The sequence below is a fragment of the Macrobrachium rosenbergii genome, chromosome 41, assembly GCF_040412425.1.
Source record: "Macrobrachium rosenbergii isolate ZJJX-2024 chromosome 41, ASM4041242v1, whole genome shotgun sequence".
Taxonomy (NCBI): domain Eukaryota; kingdom Metazoa; phylum Arthropoda; class Malacostraca; order Decapoda; family Palaemonidae; genus Macrobrachium; species Macrobrachium rosenbergii.
In genome coordinates this window covers 89,676,713-89,695,487 of record NC_089781.1, presented here as the reverse complement: position 1 = coordinate 89,695,487, position 18,775 = coordinate 89,676,713, and the positions used below count along the sequence as shown (strand labels likewise).

General features: G+C 34.8%; 1 protein-coding gene across 17 annotated transcripts in view; it reads left to right on the top strand.

Annotated features, from left to right (window-relative positions):
- The window catches only part of Cip4 (formin-binding protein 1-like Cip4), a 384,908-nt gene that overhangs the window by 349,992 nt on the left and 16,141 nt on the right, over positions 1–18,775 (top strand). For all 17 annotated transcript variants that reach the window (XM_067084635.1, XM_067084633.1, XM_067084627.1 and 14 more), the window contains 6 exons: positions 8,153–8,203; positions 8,684–8,831; positions 10,051–10,155; positions 10,371–10,523; positions 11,501–11,686; positions 12,468–12,674. In XM_067084635.1, coding sequence (XP_066940736.1) covers positions 8,153–8,203; positions 8,684–8,831; positions 10,051–10,155; positions 10,371–10,523; positions 11,501–11,686; positions 12,468–12,674 — 850 coding nt within the window. The remainder of the gene's footprint in view (positions 1–8,152; positions 8,204–8,683; positions 8,832–10,050; positions 10,156–10,370; positions 10,524–11,500; positions 11,687–12,467; positions 12,675–18,775) is intronic.

The window sequence follows — 18,775 nt, the reverse complement described above, 5'->3', positions numbered from 1 at the left end:
GGGTGGGTCTATTCCAGTTTTAGCAAAATGTATCTGAAATCGACTGATATGTATGTATGAGAAGAAATAGATTTATGTCTTCCGCGGCCGAGCGACTTAGCTTAACCATAGTCAACGCATCATGCTAATCTTCGAACTAATTCCGAACTTAAACTTTGTAGTGACAAGCGTATCTAAAAGTCGTGAAAAATCGAAGGGAGGAAACTGAAAGCATATATTCGCCGGGACTATATCGAACCCTTTCATTTTATAAACGAAAAATGCGTATGTCTGTAACCGTGAGGATTTGTTGTCTGACTGATCATAATGTGGTCTGGATGTTGCTGCCGCTGGAATGGTTGGGTTTTGGGAGTCTGTTGTGTGGAATGTGGGTGAAAGGAATCTCTCATCGCATTTGTCGTCACGAACCTACCAACGTGATGGCGTCGTCGCCGTCATTGGTGCTTTCGTGTGTGGAAATTGAGGAGGAGGAGGAGGAGAAGTGGGAAGAGGGGGGGAGGAGGAGGAGGAGGAGGGTGCAGGAGGAAGAAGAGGAATAAGTGGTAGCCTTCGTAGCAAAATTAATGCCATCGACAGCATGTCATGATACGGTTAAGGTTTCCAGAGGTCGGTTCAAGCGCTTCCATGATGCTGTTCGCGCTTCGGCTCTCGCACATTTCAAAGAGAAATGTGGAGGAATTTAAAATTGTTTAATTTGATTGTATTATTATTATTATTATTATTGTTATTATGTCTCATAAATCATATTCTGTTGACAGCCCCTGGTGTTTGATATCTTACTGTGAAAAATTACCATTTTATAGATTTTTCATTTTGTTATTTTTTAATTTTTTTTATATTTTAATATTCACTGCATCGTTGCGGTTTTGCCACCAGTACCCTTTAATGTTGTACTCCAAAGCACCCTTTGTATGCTCTCTCTCTCTCTCTCTCTCTCTCTCTCTCTCTCTCTCTCTCTCTCTCTGCATGAACGTGGTATTTCATATCTAAAATGTTGTAGCCTTTTACTCCTGTCTTGTTTTCTCAAAGGATCGTCTTCTGGGATAACAGTGTGTTGTGCAAAGGTCTGGAATCCGGGATAAGAAGATGGTCGGATTTTGATCTTTATTTTTTGCCTTTAAAGTATTTCGCATTTGTTTCAGTTTCAAGCAGTTGTAATTTACAATGAAAATGAGAAGTCAAGCGTTATTTGTAAGACCTTTTCTATTGGATATATCTGTGAATGTAACCAGTAGATGATAAAAACAAACAAACAAACACACACAGTATATATATATATATATATATATATATATATATATATATATATATATATATATATATATATATACATATATATACTACAACTTCGTAATATGTTTTATGATAAAAAAAGATGACACCTAAAACATTTTATGGGAAAAAATTTTTTTTTTTTGATAACTCAGTTTTATGCACGTTTTGCAAATGCCTCATGTATAAATGAATGGCTGAAATAATTATGGAACATTTGACAAGTATATTTGGAATAAACAAATTTTAGAAAAATTCATTTCACATTACTTGCAAAGAGCGTGTGTGTGCATGCCGTGGTTTGGTGGACAGAGGAGGAGGGGGCGGGTGAAAGGCATCGGAGGTGGACAGGCTTTTTCGTGTATCTTTTATGATCTGAGCTTTGATAATCTGTGGTGAGCGCCTTAGGGAAATTCTTATGACTCTTTTTGCGAGTGATCTCGGGAAACATATTCAAGAGTGAGTTTATTATGCTATCATGAGAGAAAATTCGCTAGAGTAGGAAAGGCTCCGAAAGATTGGTACAAGAGAATATTCGTTAGGATATAAGTGTATTCAGTGTATATATACTGTAAATATATTCGTTGTGTGAATCTCTCGTCATTTAAGCGAAATCATTTATTTTGATTGGGGTTCAAATGAATATCATACTGATTTTTTTGGTTATGGAACGTATTCTACACGAATGTACAGACGGAAATTTAGATACAAATAATGCATTGGAGGCTTATTTACTTGAAAAGATTTTGAATACTAAGAATTTTAAGAATGCAGTGAAGGATGACTTAATTATTTTTTCTAGTGTTTTTTTTATCAGTTACAACTGTTTTTTATTTTTTTCTATTTGTGAAATCACGAAGGGTTTATCACAACAGTGAAGGAACATGAAAAGATTTTTTTTTTAAGTCTCCCTCTCATGACAACTTCGAAATCTGACAGAGCTCCATGGTGGTGGCGTCCTAATGTAAATAACCAGTCACACCATTAGTATTAAAACATTCTGTAAGTGCATTCTCTCTCTCTCTCTCTCTTTGGCAAGAGTAATTCTTCATTCAAGATCTGCAAAGTGGCCCGTCCTGTTCTTTGCTGTGTCTCACATTGAGAGTCCTCCTTTGAAGGGTACTCGACCATGACATCATCATCGCGTCCAGATACGTCGTTGACGACATCGTTTGTGCATTGCGGATATCCGAGAGGAGATTTTGTTGGACGAAAGGAAATAGCTGTTGACATCAATAGCGTACATCAGAACCTCCATTTCTGATCGTGTAAATGTTAAAGCGACATCCGGTCATAGGAGTATGTTCGTCGGACGTTTTCTCTTTGGGCTGGGGGATGTGATTGGGGGCAACATATTGGGAAATTCTGCTTGTCTAGCTGTAAAATCAATCATTGCAGTTCATGATTGTGTTTTTGTTTCTTTATTGAGTGACACATTTTTCTCTCTTCTCATTCTAACCCAGCAATGGCATTGGTTCGTAGTTATTTGACACGTCATTTGTATGCAACATGGTTTTGTCTTTAATCAGCGAAGGGTGATATATGTTATGAATAGTGAGTAGAAAACTTGTTTTGAAGACTCATGGATTAATTCTCTGGTTCATTGTGTAGCTACTGGGAAATAGTTGTTTGTAAGTGTATTTTATAATTGTAAGTAGTCGAGTGTATTTTATAATTGTAAATAGTCGAGTAATAGTCCGTACCAGATAATAGCAGTGTAGAAGAGAACAGTTCAAATCAGGTCAGAATGAGGAGACCCGTTACGCTCATCTAAATCTCTATGTAGGTATAACTAACTGTCTCCCTGACTTGTTAGTCCAGACCTAACCAGATCGTCCTAACTTAACCACACGTAAGGCGGTTGTTGTTGTTAGTCTTTGTGCTACATCCTTTCAACACACTCTACCACCCCTGCAGGTTGATAACCTAAGGATGCGCCAGACTTTAATTTGCAGGACCTGCACCTCGAACCCAGCTTGTACCCAATCTGCCATTCACCATTATAGAAGACAAGGAAATTGGGGAGGGTGACGTAAGGTACATTTAGGATGAAAAATTGTTCAACAGCTTAATGATTTCATTATTAGTTAAGGGGGGTTTAAGTGGTAAGATTTTATTGAGAGAGAGAGAGAGAAATCATGCATACAAATTATAATATATATATATATATTCTATGAAAAATTATCTTTTACCTTAAAGTTGCCATAATCTGCAGTATGTTTTTAACTCTGGGCATCTTTGAAGCATACTACTATTAATCTGAGTAGTAATATCATAATTGTTAATTAAAAATTAACACCAGCGGTAATAGAAATAATAATAATAGTAATATTAATGTTATGAACGTTTGCGTGACTTTAAGCATTTGCATGCTTCTTTCAAAATGAATAACAGGCAAGAAGACAGAGCGAGATGTAATTTCGCTGGACATGAACTCATCAAGATTAATGTCATTTATCCTAAGATCTGGGCGATATTCACAACAGGTTGATTGCCAAGTTCATGTTTGTTTAAATTCGGTATCCGCTATGTAACGTCACAAGTGTCATGTGACTTGAACTTGCAATCTGACTGTGTTTTGGGGTGGAAGTTGAGATGCCTCAGGGGAATTGATTCATAACACGGCCGTTCAGGTGGATATTGGGATTTTAATTTTCTTGGAAGTCCGTTTCCCTTGTGCATGTCTGTTGTAACTTAAGTTTTTGTAAGTCCGTTGAACTTTGCAGAACCGTCACTGGACTTTTTTGCGGTTAGTCCCCTTAGATTTGATTGAATTTTGTCACAGTGGTGTAGTGTGGTTGGTCAGTTGAACCTCACTTTTTATGCCTTGTTATAGCAATTAGTTATCTTCGTTATGTCTTATTCTTGCATCCAAGCTGCTTGTATAAATTGCCAGGAGTCACGCAGTTATCATAACAAAGCCAGTCTTGCGCTATCACGCTGCGCTAGGGGTTGAGAAATACGTTACAGTGTAGTGGACTGTGGCCCATATTTGCAAACATCCTCTGGTCGTTCTTTGTAGCATATGGTAAGACGTTGGGCAAGTGCGGAAATGCAGTCGCACAATAGCGTTGTGTAACGCGATTTCTTGCAGTGACGTTTTCGGCAAAAGTACGCGAACAAGGTTCAAAAGATTCCTTTGTATTTTTGTGGTCTCAAATGCATATGAATTTTTCTGTTATTACTGACATTTTCGTCATTTAAGAAATCTTTCAGTAAGTTTTAGTTGTACTTGTTTCTCTTTCCTCTCGTCTCTATTTGCTCATCCCGATCTCAAAAGCGTAATTTTCATACTGAACTCAGTTTTTAGATGATTTCTATTTGTTACTGTTAATGTGATAAAAGAGTGAATGCTAAAATGTTATGTAGTCATTCTATCCATTTGACGACCTTATAGTAAACTTTATCTTGTGGGTACTGTTATATACAGGCTACCACAGAGCGAATGCCGAGTTGACGGAAGCCCAACTGATTCAAACGAGTAACAAACCAAAACGAGAAAGCCGAGATCACCTGAGTTTTGAAGCAGCAGACGCTGGATAGCAGCGCTTATGAAACGGTTGTCCTAATTATCACTCAAAATACGCTCTCATTCAATTAGGACAAGAGAAAATGCTCACTGACCTCCTTAGGTTGTGACAGGAAGCTCATACATGAATGAACACGGGAGAAAACAGAGCCAAGAGAAGAGAAAAAGAGAAAAATAGAAAGGTATAGGAGATAATAACGCATAAATAAGAAAGGCATCCTTAACTCTCTTCTGCCCTGAGGTGCGAAAGCCGCGTCTTTTCTTAACCGCAGGCATTTCCCGTTCGTTCGTGAATTCAGAAAGGCGCTGGCCAGGGAGACTGGATGATTATTTAGCTTTTGAGAGAAAACCGCTAATTGAGTGTCGTCACTCAAAGGGCCTATCAGCCGGAAGAAAGCGTGTCGATGTAGGCCTTGTGTGTGTGCGCGCGCACACGTGTGGATTATGTCGTCGGTGGGGGTTGGATTTTGGCGTTATCATCAGTGTTGTTTTCAGTCGTTATTGCTGTTGTTCTGATGACGATAAAAGCGTTATTTTTATTATGATTGCTGAGGTTTCTCTTAAAATGGTAGAGATTTTGGTGTTTGTGAATTATCAGTATAATTTGTTGACTGTTTTTTCGATACCGACTGTAATTTCATTTTCTGATATCTTTATTACTAAACATTTAGATATTCTGGGCATGAACCATTTTAAAAAAAAATTGTCAGATAAGCGTTCGAACCTGATTTTCAGGAAAACTTTGTTTACATTTCATTTAATTCTGTTTTGTGAGAGAATATTTCCAGTGTGCACGCACACACACACACACTCTCTCTCTCTCTTTGCTCAGCACTGGCGACATACCACACACTTGTGTGGTCCTTATGCTCTCGCCCGGATTTCCAAATATGCTCATGGGGTCAATCTTTTCGGAATTCGTCGCTCGGGGAGTTGGTCCCTTCAGTGCTAAGAGACCCCATCCATGGCTTTATTTATTTATAATTATTAATATTTTTTGGAGGTCCAACTGATTACTTTTTACACTTTTATGACTTTCTTTGTACAAAAAAGAAAGCGACCTTCCGTACATGGTAATCCGACCTTTATGTCAGAGTTCATGTGATGTGAGACAAAAACTAGCAAGAAGATTTTGTAAATGGAATGATCTTCTTCATGATGAAACGATGAAAAAACGCTCTTTGAACACAGGCAAGCTAGAAGAATCAGGAAACATAGGAAAAGGTCCTCAGTATATAAGACTTCGTAGTGCATGGATCTCTTCTCTGATTTTTCTATTGGGAGTCCGTGCGTTGCGGATCATTTAATGCCTTTGCAACGCTTCGCGCTGATAAAAGCAAGTCTGTGCTTGCATTGAAAACATCTTTGTGCTTCTGTGACCTTCGAAGGGAGGCGTGTGTGCGGTGCTCGAGCTTCGAATTGCTTCAGGTATTAGTTGCCAAGTGACCGAGGCTGAGGACATGTTGGGAGGGGTTTGGTATTTCTTTTAGAACATGTTGGTCATGATGTGCATCTTGACAGATGTAGAATTTTATCCTGTTTTACAAATAGGTTATTTCTGCTTTCCTGTGGTTTATCTAGTTGTTAGCATTTTTTTTTTATCAGATTACCAAGTTTTTACCTTTCTTTCGCCCTCTCCCTCTTCCTCCAACCCCTACCAGTACTCCCTTCATCATAATTATTGTTATCTTTACATTCCTGTAGTGTGGGCACTTCCATAGTAATTTTTATTGTCCAGATCTCGTGCGCACTAACCGCAGTTCGTCCTCAAGTTAACCTTAATGTATATTTATCGACAGTTGTTTCCAGGATGGGGAGGGGGAGGGATAACTACCGGAAGTAGGAAAGTGGGGGGCTACTTGATTGGAACGTTTCATTGATGGACGGGGAACGTTCCATTGATGGACGGGTTGTAATGATGGTGATGATAATTTTGATGATGTCTTAGAATTTTTTGTAAGCTTGAATGTGAGAAATATTGCAAATCTTTATAATTAAAGTACTTACGTGGTTGGAGAAAGGTTTATTGAAAGTTAGGTGCTTTAGTTTCTGGAAATTAAATGATCTTGAAGTGTCAAAATATTTATATTCCATTATAATGTAACGTTAAGGGATGTGTCAAGTATCATTTATTGTTTTTCATAGACCACACACTGCATAGTAGAATGCTGTAGAGTTTAATACTTTTTTAGGCTAAAAATTAATAAACGCTTTAATACTAGGCTGTGATGGTATGTATGGACTGGTCAGTATCAGCGACGTGAAAATCTTTCTAAATTCGACAGACATATGAATGAATGAGCTGAGATAGACTTACACCTCTCTTGATAGAATGGATTAGGTTAACCTCATCCTGTCAACCTATATGTTGGTTTGAATTTCGCTGCTGTAGGTAGGGTTTCCAAACAAATATTTCCATTTGAATTCAAGAAAAAAAAAAGTATATCATAGTTTAACCAGACCACTGAGCTGATTAACAGCTCTCCTAGGGCTGGCCCGAAGGATTAGGTTTATTTTACGTGGCTAAGAACCAACTGGTTACCTAGCAACGGGACCTACAGCTTATTGTGGAATCCGAACCACATTATGACGAGAAATGAATTTTTATCACCAGAAATAAATTCCTCTAATTCTTCATTGGTCGGTCAGAGAGTCGAATGCTGGGCCAACAGCATGCTAGCCGAAAGCTCTACCCACCCCTCCAACGAAGAACTGAAGGACTGCAGCAATATGTGAATCTATAGTGTGAGGAAATCAAGAAATTAAAAGGTCATTGTGGTTACACACACACCCACACTATCTATCTATCTAATATATATATATATATATATATATATATATATATATATATATATATATATATATATATATATATATATATATGTGTGTGTGTGTGTGTGTGTGTGTGTGTGTGTGTGTGTGTGTGTGTGAGAGAGATATTGTTTATGAAACCATTTTATCAGTGGTGTTTTCTGTTCATGAGAAGAAACTGAATATTTGAGATTCGTTTTTGTCTTGTCTTTTCAAGATGACATAGTAGTGCTGCTGACCAAACCCTTTGGGTTTAAATTTTCAATGTTTTATATCAACTTTGTTTCTCAGTTGCTGTATATACCATTCATTTTGCCATGATGAGGAGAAAGTCTCTTTTGTTTTAAATTTTGTAAGCTTACTTTTAAGATGAGTTTACATTAAAATGATCCATCTTTTCCAGTTAGTTGTCTAATAGAAAAATCTTCCATTCACTTATCATTATGTATATGATTATAAATAATTATGTGTTGCTACTATGTAAGGAAATGATATTGCATCATGTAAGTATTACCTCATAATTTTTTTATTGTTTTTCAGGAGATTGGTGAAGTCCTACCAACCTAAGAAGAAAGAATGTGAAGAATTAAAGTAAGTGTTTTTCATTTCTTGGAAAAGATGGGAGTGTGCTTGCTTGCCTCAGAATAACAGGACGGGGTGCACATGGAGAAAATGGGGTTACTGTGGAAATTTAAATTTTGAGAGTGATAGCAAAAATGGAGATAGAAGTGTTGCAGGTGAGAAAAATAGATATGCGAGGATGATAAGATATTGCAGTGTTTGTTAGGGGTGTTTTAATCATATAGAGAGCATGGGTGAGAACAGTAAAAAAAAAAATTGCTTATGGCAGGGAATTCTTGGGAGGAAGAAGAGGAGACCTAGGAGGTACTTGTTAGAATGAAAGGTCCTTGCCATACAGAAATTTTGAGAATATCCAAGATTTTGCCAATTAGTGCTGTCTCTTACTAGGAGTTAACTTGTTGGTGAAGAGGCACCTGTTTTGCTATAAGTGTATATCAGATGTGTTTATCTATGTGTAGAAATGACTTTCATTTATTATCACTTTACCAGGTTCAGCACCGTGAGGTCGTTCCGGGACACTGTCAATGAGACAGCTGATATGGCCGGTCAACATGAGGTCATTTCAGAAACACTGACCGCCGTTGTCTTGAACGAAATAGGCTCCTTAGTCAAAGAATTAAAAGAGGACAGGAAAAAGGTGAGAACCCCCCAGCTGGTGATAGTAGTTGTAAAACTATGTTGTTTAGTTTTTGCAATTGCTCAGGTGACTTGAGAAATCAAATTAGAGAAAATCAATAAATCTGCCGATTTTTTTCTTTTTAATTTCTCTGCCTTTGCTTGTAGGTAGATTTTATCAGATTTGGCATACATTCATTTCATGTTAAGCCATTAAGGTTTTCAGATCTTATAAAGTTCTGTGAATAATATTCCCTCTAGACATAAAATTTATGTTAAACCCAGAGCTGTACCTATTTATTTTTTCAATAAAAACATTTATGTAAAGTATCCCTGAAGAAAGCATTCTGGTTTCTTAAAATTACAGTAATAAGATTAAATTGTTCTTATACCAAGTGTTAAAATCACAGGATGCTCAAAAAAGAAAAAAACACTCATGCCTTTGCATTTACACGAGTGTCATGCTTAATTAAGAATGCATGTATAAATCAAACCAAAGAATATACAGTAGTGATGAAAAGCTTTGGTCTTAACAGAAATATACAAGAAAAATTCAGGAACGTATGTGTAATTTAAAAATTTTACTCTAAGATAGGTTATGAATTTAATGAACCGGAAATAATGGCAGTTTAGTTTTTGATGTAGTTTGAAAGCTACCTTATGCTGTCATTTGATAACTTTCAACAACAGAGGTTTCTCATTTTCAGTTTAGTGTTTATTTTCCGAAAATGAGGTACAGTAGCCCTAGAAGTGGATATGCTAAGACAGTCCTGTAATCATGTTTCTGATTGAATTAGCCTATGGCTTGTGAAGTAATTAAGAACTGTTGAAGCTAGCAGCAGGCTCTGTGTCTTTATGATGTGTCAGCAAATGAAAACACTCTACTAGCTTTGGCTAGAGACTACTATGACCTTTGAACCTGTAAAGTCCTAAATTTATATGCTTACATTAAAAATATAATTTAATGAGAAAGGACTTTGTATTGAGCTTATTGGATTTATATATTTTTTTACTTAAAACAAGTTCTTGTGTTCATGTGTGTTGTATGGCCTTCTTATAGTCAGTCCTAAGACTTGTTTCATGTTTACTGTCTGAAATTTTTTTAATATTTTCTGGTGCATTTTATGGCCATGAATCAAGGCCTTGTGTTTGTTCATTGTATTGGCTGAAGCATTGTAATGTCCTATATTTTGTACAATGAATTTACATTTTATTGTTTTTAAATGGCTTTTATGTTTCAGAGTTTATCAGAAGGGAGCAGAGTGCAACAGAATTTAGCACATTCTTTGCAACAGCTAGAAAAGGCTAAGAAAAACTACGAAAAGGCTTTTAGAGAAGCGGAGAAGGTGAGCACTACAACTTTGTGGAAGTTACTTTTAATCCTACATTTCTCATCCTTCACTCTCATGACTATTTCTTCACTGTATTGGCTGTTGTTATTTATGTAGATTTTAGAGATTTCCATTCACCCAACCTGATTATACTCAGTTTTTAAACTGGGGGTTAATTTTAGTGTGAAATTTTCGTAAATATGTGGGGTTCAGACATTTCTTCTTTTCAGGCTCATGAAAACTTCACCAAAGCAGACGCAGACCTTCACTTATCTCGTGCCGAAGTTGAGAAGCAGCGCATGAATGCCAGTATCAAAAGTCAGCAGTGTGAAGACAGCAAGAATGAATATGCTAACCAGTTGCAGAAAACAAATAGGTTACAGGTATGTATTTCTCAAATTCAGTGGGTAATAAATCTCCTCATCTGCCTTTTGAAAATAATGGTATTGTAGTAATCCTTGAAGATTCAAGAAAATTTTGGGAGCTTTGAAGAAATATCTTTTGCCATCAGTACTTCTAATTGATTATGCACTTTTATCAGGTTATTTATGTTGTTTTATTAAGGTACTGTATTAATTTTCTTTTATTAACATTTGTAGAATCATCATAATGCTGTTTAGTGGTTGATACTAATCATAATTATTTAAATAATTTGATTTATTGGATTGTCAGTGTAGAAGTGTTTTATGTACACTATCTCAGACAAAGAGGGATATACAGTATAAGTATATAACACTGTATTTGAACAAAATTGAATCCAGTTTTGATCTCTGTATCATTTGCCCTTTTAGAAGGTAAGCAAGGTAGAAATCAAGGTTGACATATAATGTTTATACCAAACATATCAAGTAATTGTCAGAATTGCAAACTGCTTGGTCAAGTTATTTGGAATGTCTTCTAGTGGGATGCCTGTTCTTAATGGGTTATCAAGCTCTGTCTTTGATATTCATGATATTTTGCCACCAAATCAGCATCAATAACCTAGATGTTGTGATGCCAGTTTTAGCAGTCATAAATCATTCTTGCCACTAAGTATTGTAACATAGGTTTTACCATTGATAATTTTTATTACCTACTACTGAGCATATAGGCATTATTTGTCCTTATATTCTTAGTGCTTGAGACAGAGCAAGATAGAAAGTGTCTAATTAGTTGTTTATCACCTCTCAAGGAAGTGATGCCAGACAGCTAGTAATCATGCAGTCTGTCCTAGAGATGCTCCTGTTTCCGGGGAATTAATTTTAAGTTAAAGTTGGTGTTAAAAACTTAATTTTTGATTAAATTTGCTTTTGGAATGCAGTTGTTTTGCTTGTATAACTGTGCTGTAGACATGAAAGATAACGGAGTTATTTCTTTTCAGGGTGAACATTACAACACCATAATGCCAGGTATTTTCCAAAGTTTACAAGATTTAGATGAAAAAAGAATAAATAATTTTAAAAATTTGCTCAAAAAAAGTGTTGAAATTGAGAGGTCAGTCTTCCCCATCATCAACAAATGCCTGGACGGTATTGTCAGTGCTGCTGATTCAATAGACGAAAAGCAGGTTAGTAGCTTTAGATATTCGTGTTGATAATGCTGTAAGCCTTGATTGAAACATGTTTTGAAATGCCAAAGGTTTATAAAACAAAATTATGACGTTAACAAAATTTGGTTTAATCTTTTTATCTTTAAGAAAGTCAATAATTATTGACTTTCTTAAAGGTGAGAGAAACCAGAAGCTTTAAGTAAAATGCTTGGTGCAAAACCTGTAGCACTACAAACTCATAATCATTATAAATTTAATGATTATGAGTTTGAAGTGTTAAAGGCCTTGCAGCTAAGCATTTTACTTACAGCTTTTGCTCATTCTTGTCTTAAATTATTGCCTTTTTAAAGAGTTACTTTTTTTTTTTTATTGTCACAAAGTTAAGATGGTTGGTTCCACCTGCTGTGGGCAGCTCAGGGTTTATGAGTTGCACAAGTTAGCAGTTTCTGGTTAATGTTCTAAGAGAGCTATTGTTAGTCATTGTAAAACTGATTCTTGTTACCATCCATCCTGTGATCATCCCAGGTTTATATTGTATTAATGGTACAGTACACGTGTTTCTCAGATGCCTGAGATAGATTTTGGATGATTTATTCACATTTCACTTCTGCCAATTTTTCATTGTACTGTTGTCAGTGATAAGAATTCTTATAGTTTGGCATCACTGAAAGTTATAGCCGTTCATTATAAAATATAATATATTCAGCGCAGAAGGATATGCTGTTTAGTATTGCTGTGTGGTTGATGAGCCTGTTATTACACATCATATTTATTACGTTTCTTATTAAATTTTTTCCAGGATTCCCAAGTTGTGATAGAACGATACAAGTCAGGATTCACGCCACCAGGCGACATACCATTCGATGACCTTAGCACGCCGCGGCAGAATGGTGACATGACCCCTACAGTAAACACCCCAAGTAGACAGGACACTGTGAAAAATACATTATCAATAGCAAAAGCCAAAAAACGTGGAGGCTTATTTGGTATATTTGCCTCAAATAAGGTGGGTGTTTTTGCATCAGTGCATGGTTTCATTAGAATTAGGTGGTTCACAAATATAAGTCACTTTTCCTCTTATACACTTTGTTTAGTTTGGTGGTGGTATTCTAGAAGATTTCCTTAAGTAATTTACTAGAAGTACTTTTACACATCCAGTAGAAAGACCTTGCATCTGTTGAGTTGTTTATCATCTAAATTACTAAGTGAAAAGTGGCTAGTACTGGATACATTGTAGCTTTGGATCTGAGACAACTACATTTTTTTTTATGAGCGATGGTATTTTGATAATCTAGGCATCTTTTGAGAAAAGTATTATTTATAAGTAATGGGCAGGTATGAAACATTTCAGTAATGATAGTATTGTTAGTGTTACTTACAGACAGTGAAATATGTCAAACCCTTTAGTGATTGCTGCCATCTCAGTTATTCAAGTTTGCTTTGGTTTCAGAACAGAAACACATTTTTAGTTATTCTTTAGAGCCAGAACTGGACTACTTTGCTAATATGTTCCCCTTGCAGAAAAATGTTTTAAAGCTCACTTTTTTTCATGTTTAGTTTTTATTCCTTTTAAGTTAGGATATTTTGTAAGACCAAATTCTACTCATAATGGCACTTCATAAAGTAAAATATCCATTTAATTACAATTTATCATTACAAGAACAGACATTCATGTATAAGAGCCCTAAAAGACCATTAAATTTAAACCAAGCTTCTATGCCCTCTTCGATATTTATTATATATTTTTTGCTAAATAACAAAATTGCTTTCCTTTTTGATACAGTATATAAAGAGAAAAAAAATGTTATTTGGCATTGCCCTCATTATTATCAGGTAAAACTAGATTAACTTTTGATAGAGCTGAGTTGCCACCATATCAGGAGTGGTTGCACATTTGTTTTTACATTTACCCCGTAAGGTATAAAAGCATTTTCATGAATGTAAAACACATTTCAGATTGAAATGCATTGGAAATAAACATTACAGTTTGTTACCATTTGTAGAAGAAATTATTTTGTACACCTTTGTTGTTCCCATTTTTTACAGATTCTTGAATTCCTTGTGGATTTGATTTTATTATCCATTTGTTTTATATACCTTGACATATATACAGTACTATTCATATTTGTTTACTTGGTAGATTATTAATTTAATGTCCCTGGAATTAGAAAATATAATGTGCAGCTCAGTTTATCACACTCCTTAAATTTGTTTGACAAGAGCTTTTGCAGTGAAGCTTTATCAGAAGGGGGGAGTTGATTTCTCATGATAGCCTACGTTGTGAAGATAAATATCTTGCCCTCAATGAATGAAGGGTCTTCTGATTCTGTTTCCCAGATTTATGAGTGTCAAAAATTTAAAATCCCACAGCAGTTTGAAGTAGTTGATGGTAAAAATGCAGTTCACTGAAGGTAGGAGGAATCAGAAATATTTTTATTATGTCCTCGCAGACAATGTTAGACTTTAAGTTAAAGATGTCCTTCTGCACATTATGAGAAACTACACCAATAATGTTTATTATTACATAGTTTCCCCATGAAGTAGTGTTCCTAAGTATCATAAAGGTTTTCAGACTACTGTAACATAAGATTTGGCTGTCATATGTAGTGAAAACAACATGGTCATTTTTTAGAAGAGTATTCCCCCAAAAAGAGAGAGAATTGTCAGTGCCTTTGTTTAGTTTTTTATCTGGGCCATAATGTATCTGGTATTAGTTCTTAAGTGTTGATTATGCTATGTTTTTTTGCAGATTGATGCCATATGTAGCCTATTTAACCTCAACCAGATCATGGTATTACAATCTTGTTCAATTTCATTCACATTGCATTATTTATTTTTGTATTATTTTACCAGTGACACTCATTTTTTTTTATTGTACATTAGTTTTATAATTTATTTTACAAGTTAATTTTTTTGGCTTTATAGCACTGCATGATATTTGATGAAAGGTCTGTAAAATGATAAAATCACTTGCATAGCTCTCTCTTGAACTTGCATGGCCAGTGCTGTATTGTGTTATTTAAATGCTTCAGTCAGTTGTGTTGAGAAGTGATTAAAAAAATTGAGAAGTGATCAAAAAATTGAAAAATCATTATTTTCCTTTGTAAATGATGGTTTTGTCTGTACTGTGCAGTAAATTGAAGTTATTGCATTAACTGAAATATTATAGTAATCAGAAATACTACAATTATAAAATCATCCTGCCTATAATAATGTTAAACAGCATTATCATATTACAGAGTAAATGTCATTATGTTTAACATTGTTCAGCTAAACATTCTTTAATGCTAGAATAGAACTGTGGATGACTTTTTTGTCGATGTCCCAAACACTACAGTGCAGGTTTTGGCCGTTGAAACTGTAGGAGGAAGCTATGTATTTAATCAGCACAGTAGAGAATGCAAAAACTTAAAACTATTTAGTACATGATCCATATAATTTCTTGCTAGAGCTGTAAGATACTTTTGATGCTTAACTACAAAATTTGAAAGGTTTTTGTTTCTTTCAACAATGATGTGCGATATTATTTAGCCACATACGCTTTGAGGTTTTGTGAAAAGATGGTTCACGACCGAGCATTTACTTTTGGCTGTTTTGAATGATGCTATTTTGTTTTATTACCTTGAACTGTAAATTTTATCCAGGCCCATGGTTTTTTAATATACTAAATTTGGTGATGCTATATAAATGTATTAATGCATATGAAGTTTAAAAATAAAAATGGAAAAATTTTAAATTTTTAAATTAACTTTGCATTATCATTGCAAGGGTATACTAGGTGTGGGGAATTGACATCAATACTCAAAAATATTTTTTTTAATACTATACCGTATCATATTATATTTACTTTTCCCTTTTATTATGAGATCCAGCCCTGCCCTGGTATGATTATCTTTTATGATATCTTTTGTACTTTTATAGTACTGCCGTTATACAGAAGCCTATATTTTGTCTGCAACTCCTTGGTTATAGCAATAATTACTGGTAATTCGAAGTATTAGAAATCGACTACCCTAATGATTCACCCCATGGAATATGCATTATTGAATATTGAACTCCTGTGATTTGCCTGCACTGGAATTAGCATTAACAAATATGATTTCCCTCTCTGTGTGTTCTTGGGTGTGGTGGTTTTGGGCTCTGGTTTTTGGGTGGCGTTCACTGCATTTCGGCTCAACCCACCACTGGTGTAAGTATGAAACTGCATTACTCTGCAGCTGAAGAGCTTATGAGGTTTTGAATTTTTTTGTTTGTTTGGTTTTGTTATTTTTTGCTTGGCTGTGCTTGAGATGATTCTGCTTCTGCTGCTGCTCTGACTTGTTTGGAAATCTCGTCTGAAGGATAATTATCTTTCCAGGAATTTAGATGTTAAATTATTTTTCTTGCAGTTAGTGACTGATATGCATAAAGGGTTGAACTGTATATACATTGGCATTCACTAATTGCAAATTACCAGTATTAGTTCTCCCAGGTATAAATAACTCAGACTTAAAAACAAGCCATAATATTACTTCATTTTTTTTTTCTTCCTTACTCTTTGTTATTTACTTATACTGTACTGGTAAAGTTCATATCTAGCCACACACTAGTTTAGACAGAAAAATTTGTATAAAACACTAATGTTTATTATGTTATAGTATAGGTTATGGGTAATTTTGATGCAAAAATATTGAATTTTCCTTAGTAGATTAATTTACTGAGACCAGTATGTCACATTTATAGACTCATAGGTCTCACCCAGTGACTTTATTTTTAAATGAAAGGTGAAGATAAGAACAAGGTAGAGTTAATGAAGTTGGACGGCTATGTATGGGAAGAGAGCAAAGGAAGAAGTTAAAAAGTATAAAGCTGAAAGCATTGCAGCTGGGGCTAAAAGGACAATGAAAAGAGCCTTCTTACCATCTACAGTGGGGGACACAAGGCACGCTTTACCCCTTTATGGGGACAGTTGTAGGAGAAACATGATTTGATGTAGAAGGAATAGGCTTAATTGATTGGTCTTTATTGTACATGTTGTTTAAACAAATTATACACTATGTTATGTATTTGCAATATTTTGGTCGGTTTGATTTCTTTTGTCTATTTTCTGGCCAGAATTCTTTGCAGTTTTCAAGTCAAAGCTATAATTTTTTTAAAGAATATATTTTCTTTTAAGCAAGTTTCAGTAAGTCCTCGTCATATGTAAAATACTTGTCCATGTTTTCCAAAGTCCACAGTTATTTCCAGCCTAATCGTTGAAGTATTACATTTTAGTAAGCAAATGTAGTGCAAAACTAATAAAAATATGATAAAGCATAAAATTAGGGCTTTTTGAGATAATATGGTATATTAGAGCACTTACGACCATGTGATGAAAATTATGCATCACCATTGTTAACTTGAAATTTATTGACATTATGTTGCTTGTGTTATGGTCTTGTCATTATCTACAAGGTTTAATCTGACACTAATATTTCTTTATGTGTACCCAGCTTACAGTACAGCACTGGGAGATATGCAATATTTCTAATGAAATTTCTTGATTTCAGAGCATGATTGGGGTTAAGACTGGGTTTTAATATCAATACAATGTTAGTGGCATATTTATATTACTGTGTAGCAGTAACAGTTTGGTAACATAAACTGCAAAATTGTTAGTCAGTGAGTTTCTGTCTCACATTAAATGTAAATATGCATGTAAAATACAAAATCCTTTTAGTTAAGCTTACAGGAATATTTGAATTTAGAATATCTTTAGATACTGCAGAGCAAAAGATAGAAAATACTACAATACTGGTAACTGCAGGCAGCCATAGCCATAACTTGTATAAAGGTTCTTCATTATTAAAGTTTACTGGTATCTGTAGATAATTTTTTTGACATATATGTCAGATGGCTGTCACATCCATAGATTAGAACTCTCATATCTCTATAGATGTTTTTTACCATCATTGTATAAAAGCTTTTCAATATCCTTGTATCTTATATTGATATCCAAGTAGAGGATAGTATTGCTATGAAGGAAAGAATGATGTGCGATGCATTCCCAGCATTTTTATTGCTTGTCAAAGGCTTTTGTTTTCAAAAAGTGTAGAGATTTAAAAGATGACCCTTTATGTCCTGTTAATAGCTCCTGTGTTACATTCATCTCTAAAAAGCAGTCTGAGAAAAGTAAGGATTAAGTTTTTGTTCATATAGGCGTGTATTTTCTCAAAGACCCTCCATAAGGTCTGGGAGGTTAGTGCTTGAATGGATGAGGATAATACAGCCTCCCCAAAAAGATAGCCAATTTACATGGGAAAAAATGGTAACAATTGAATAAATGGATTTTGTGAATGGAAACTAACTGAATAATACAAGACTTTCCATAAAACAATATTCAAACCAGTAAGTATTTTCAGGAATCGTTACTGAAGAACTTTTGGTGACAAATTTTGGTGTCTCTTGTGCCAGAGAAATTCACCTTCTTGTAGGGACTGCAGTTTCCAATAATGTATATGTGGTTTAGCAGGAAAGTATATAGGATACAGGCTAAAGAGAAGCAGTAGTTCAATGGTCATCTTTTTTTTTATTAGTATAACACCCAAATGTTACAGAACGTGGGAAATTATTGAGTTAATACAGTGAATTATTGAGTTATTACGGTTAACATGAAAATATTTTCTCTTATTTCAGTATATTGATGTGATTCATGTATTTTTCTTCTTTTTTTCGGATTCAAGATAGGGGTAGGGACATGTTGAAAGTGAAAATGATTAATTACTATATTTTAGTGACATGCTCAAATTCTTCCAAGGCTTGAGTAGACGAGTTTTACTCATGGAAGACATCTTTCAAGGCGTGTTACTGACTGTTTGTTTGTTCGTGACCCTTTGGCATTTATTTGTCAACTGAAATTCAAACACTACACATGAATCGGTTGGCTCTGTCTTATCAACTGCTGAACACAATATAATTTACTGATTATTCCAGAGTCTTGTGTTTTCTTTGGAAATTCAGTACAATTGTTCCATTACTTTGATGTAAGATTGATTAATATTTAAAATATTTCTTATTACTCAAAGCAAGAAATATTTTACAAACAAAAATATGACATCTTTCAAATATAATATAGGTTTAGGTGTTTAA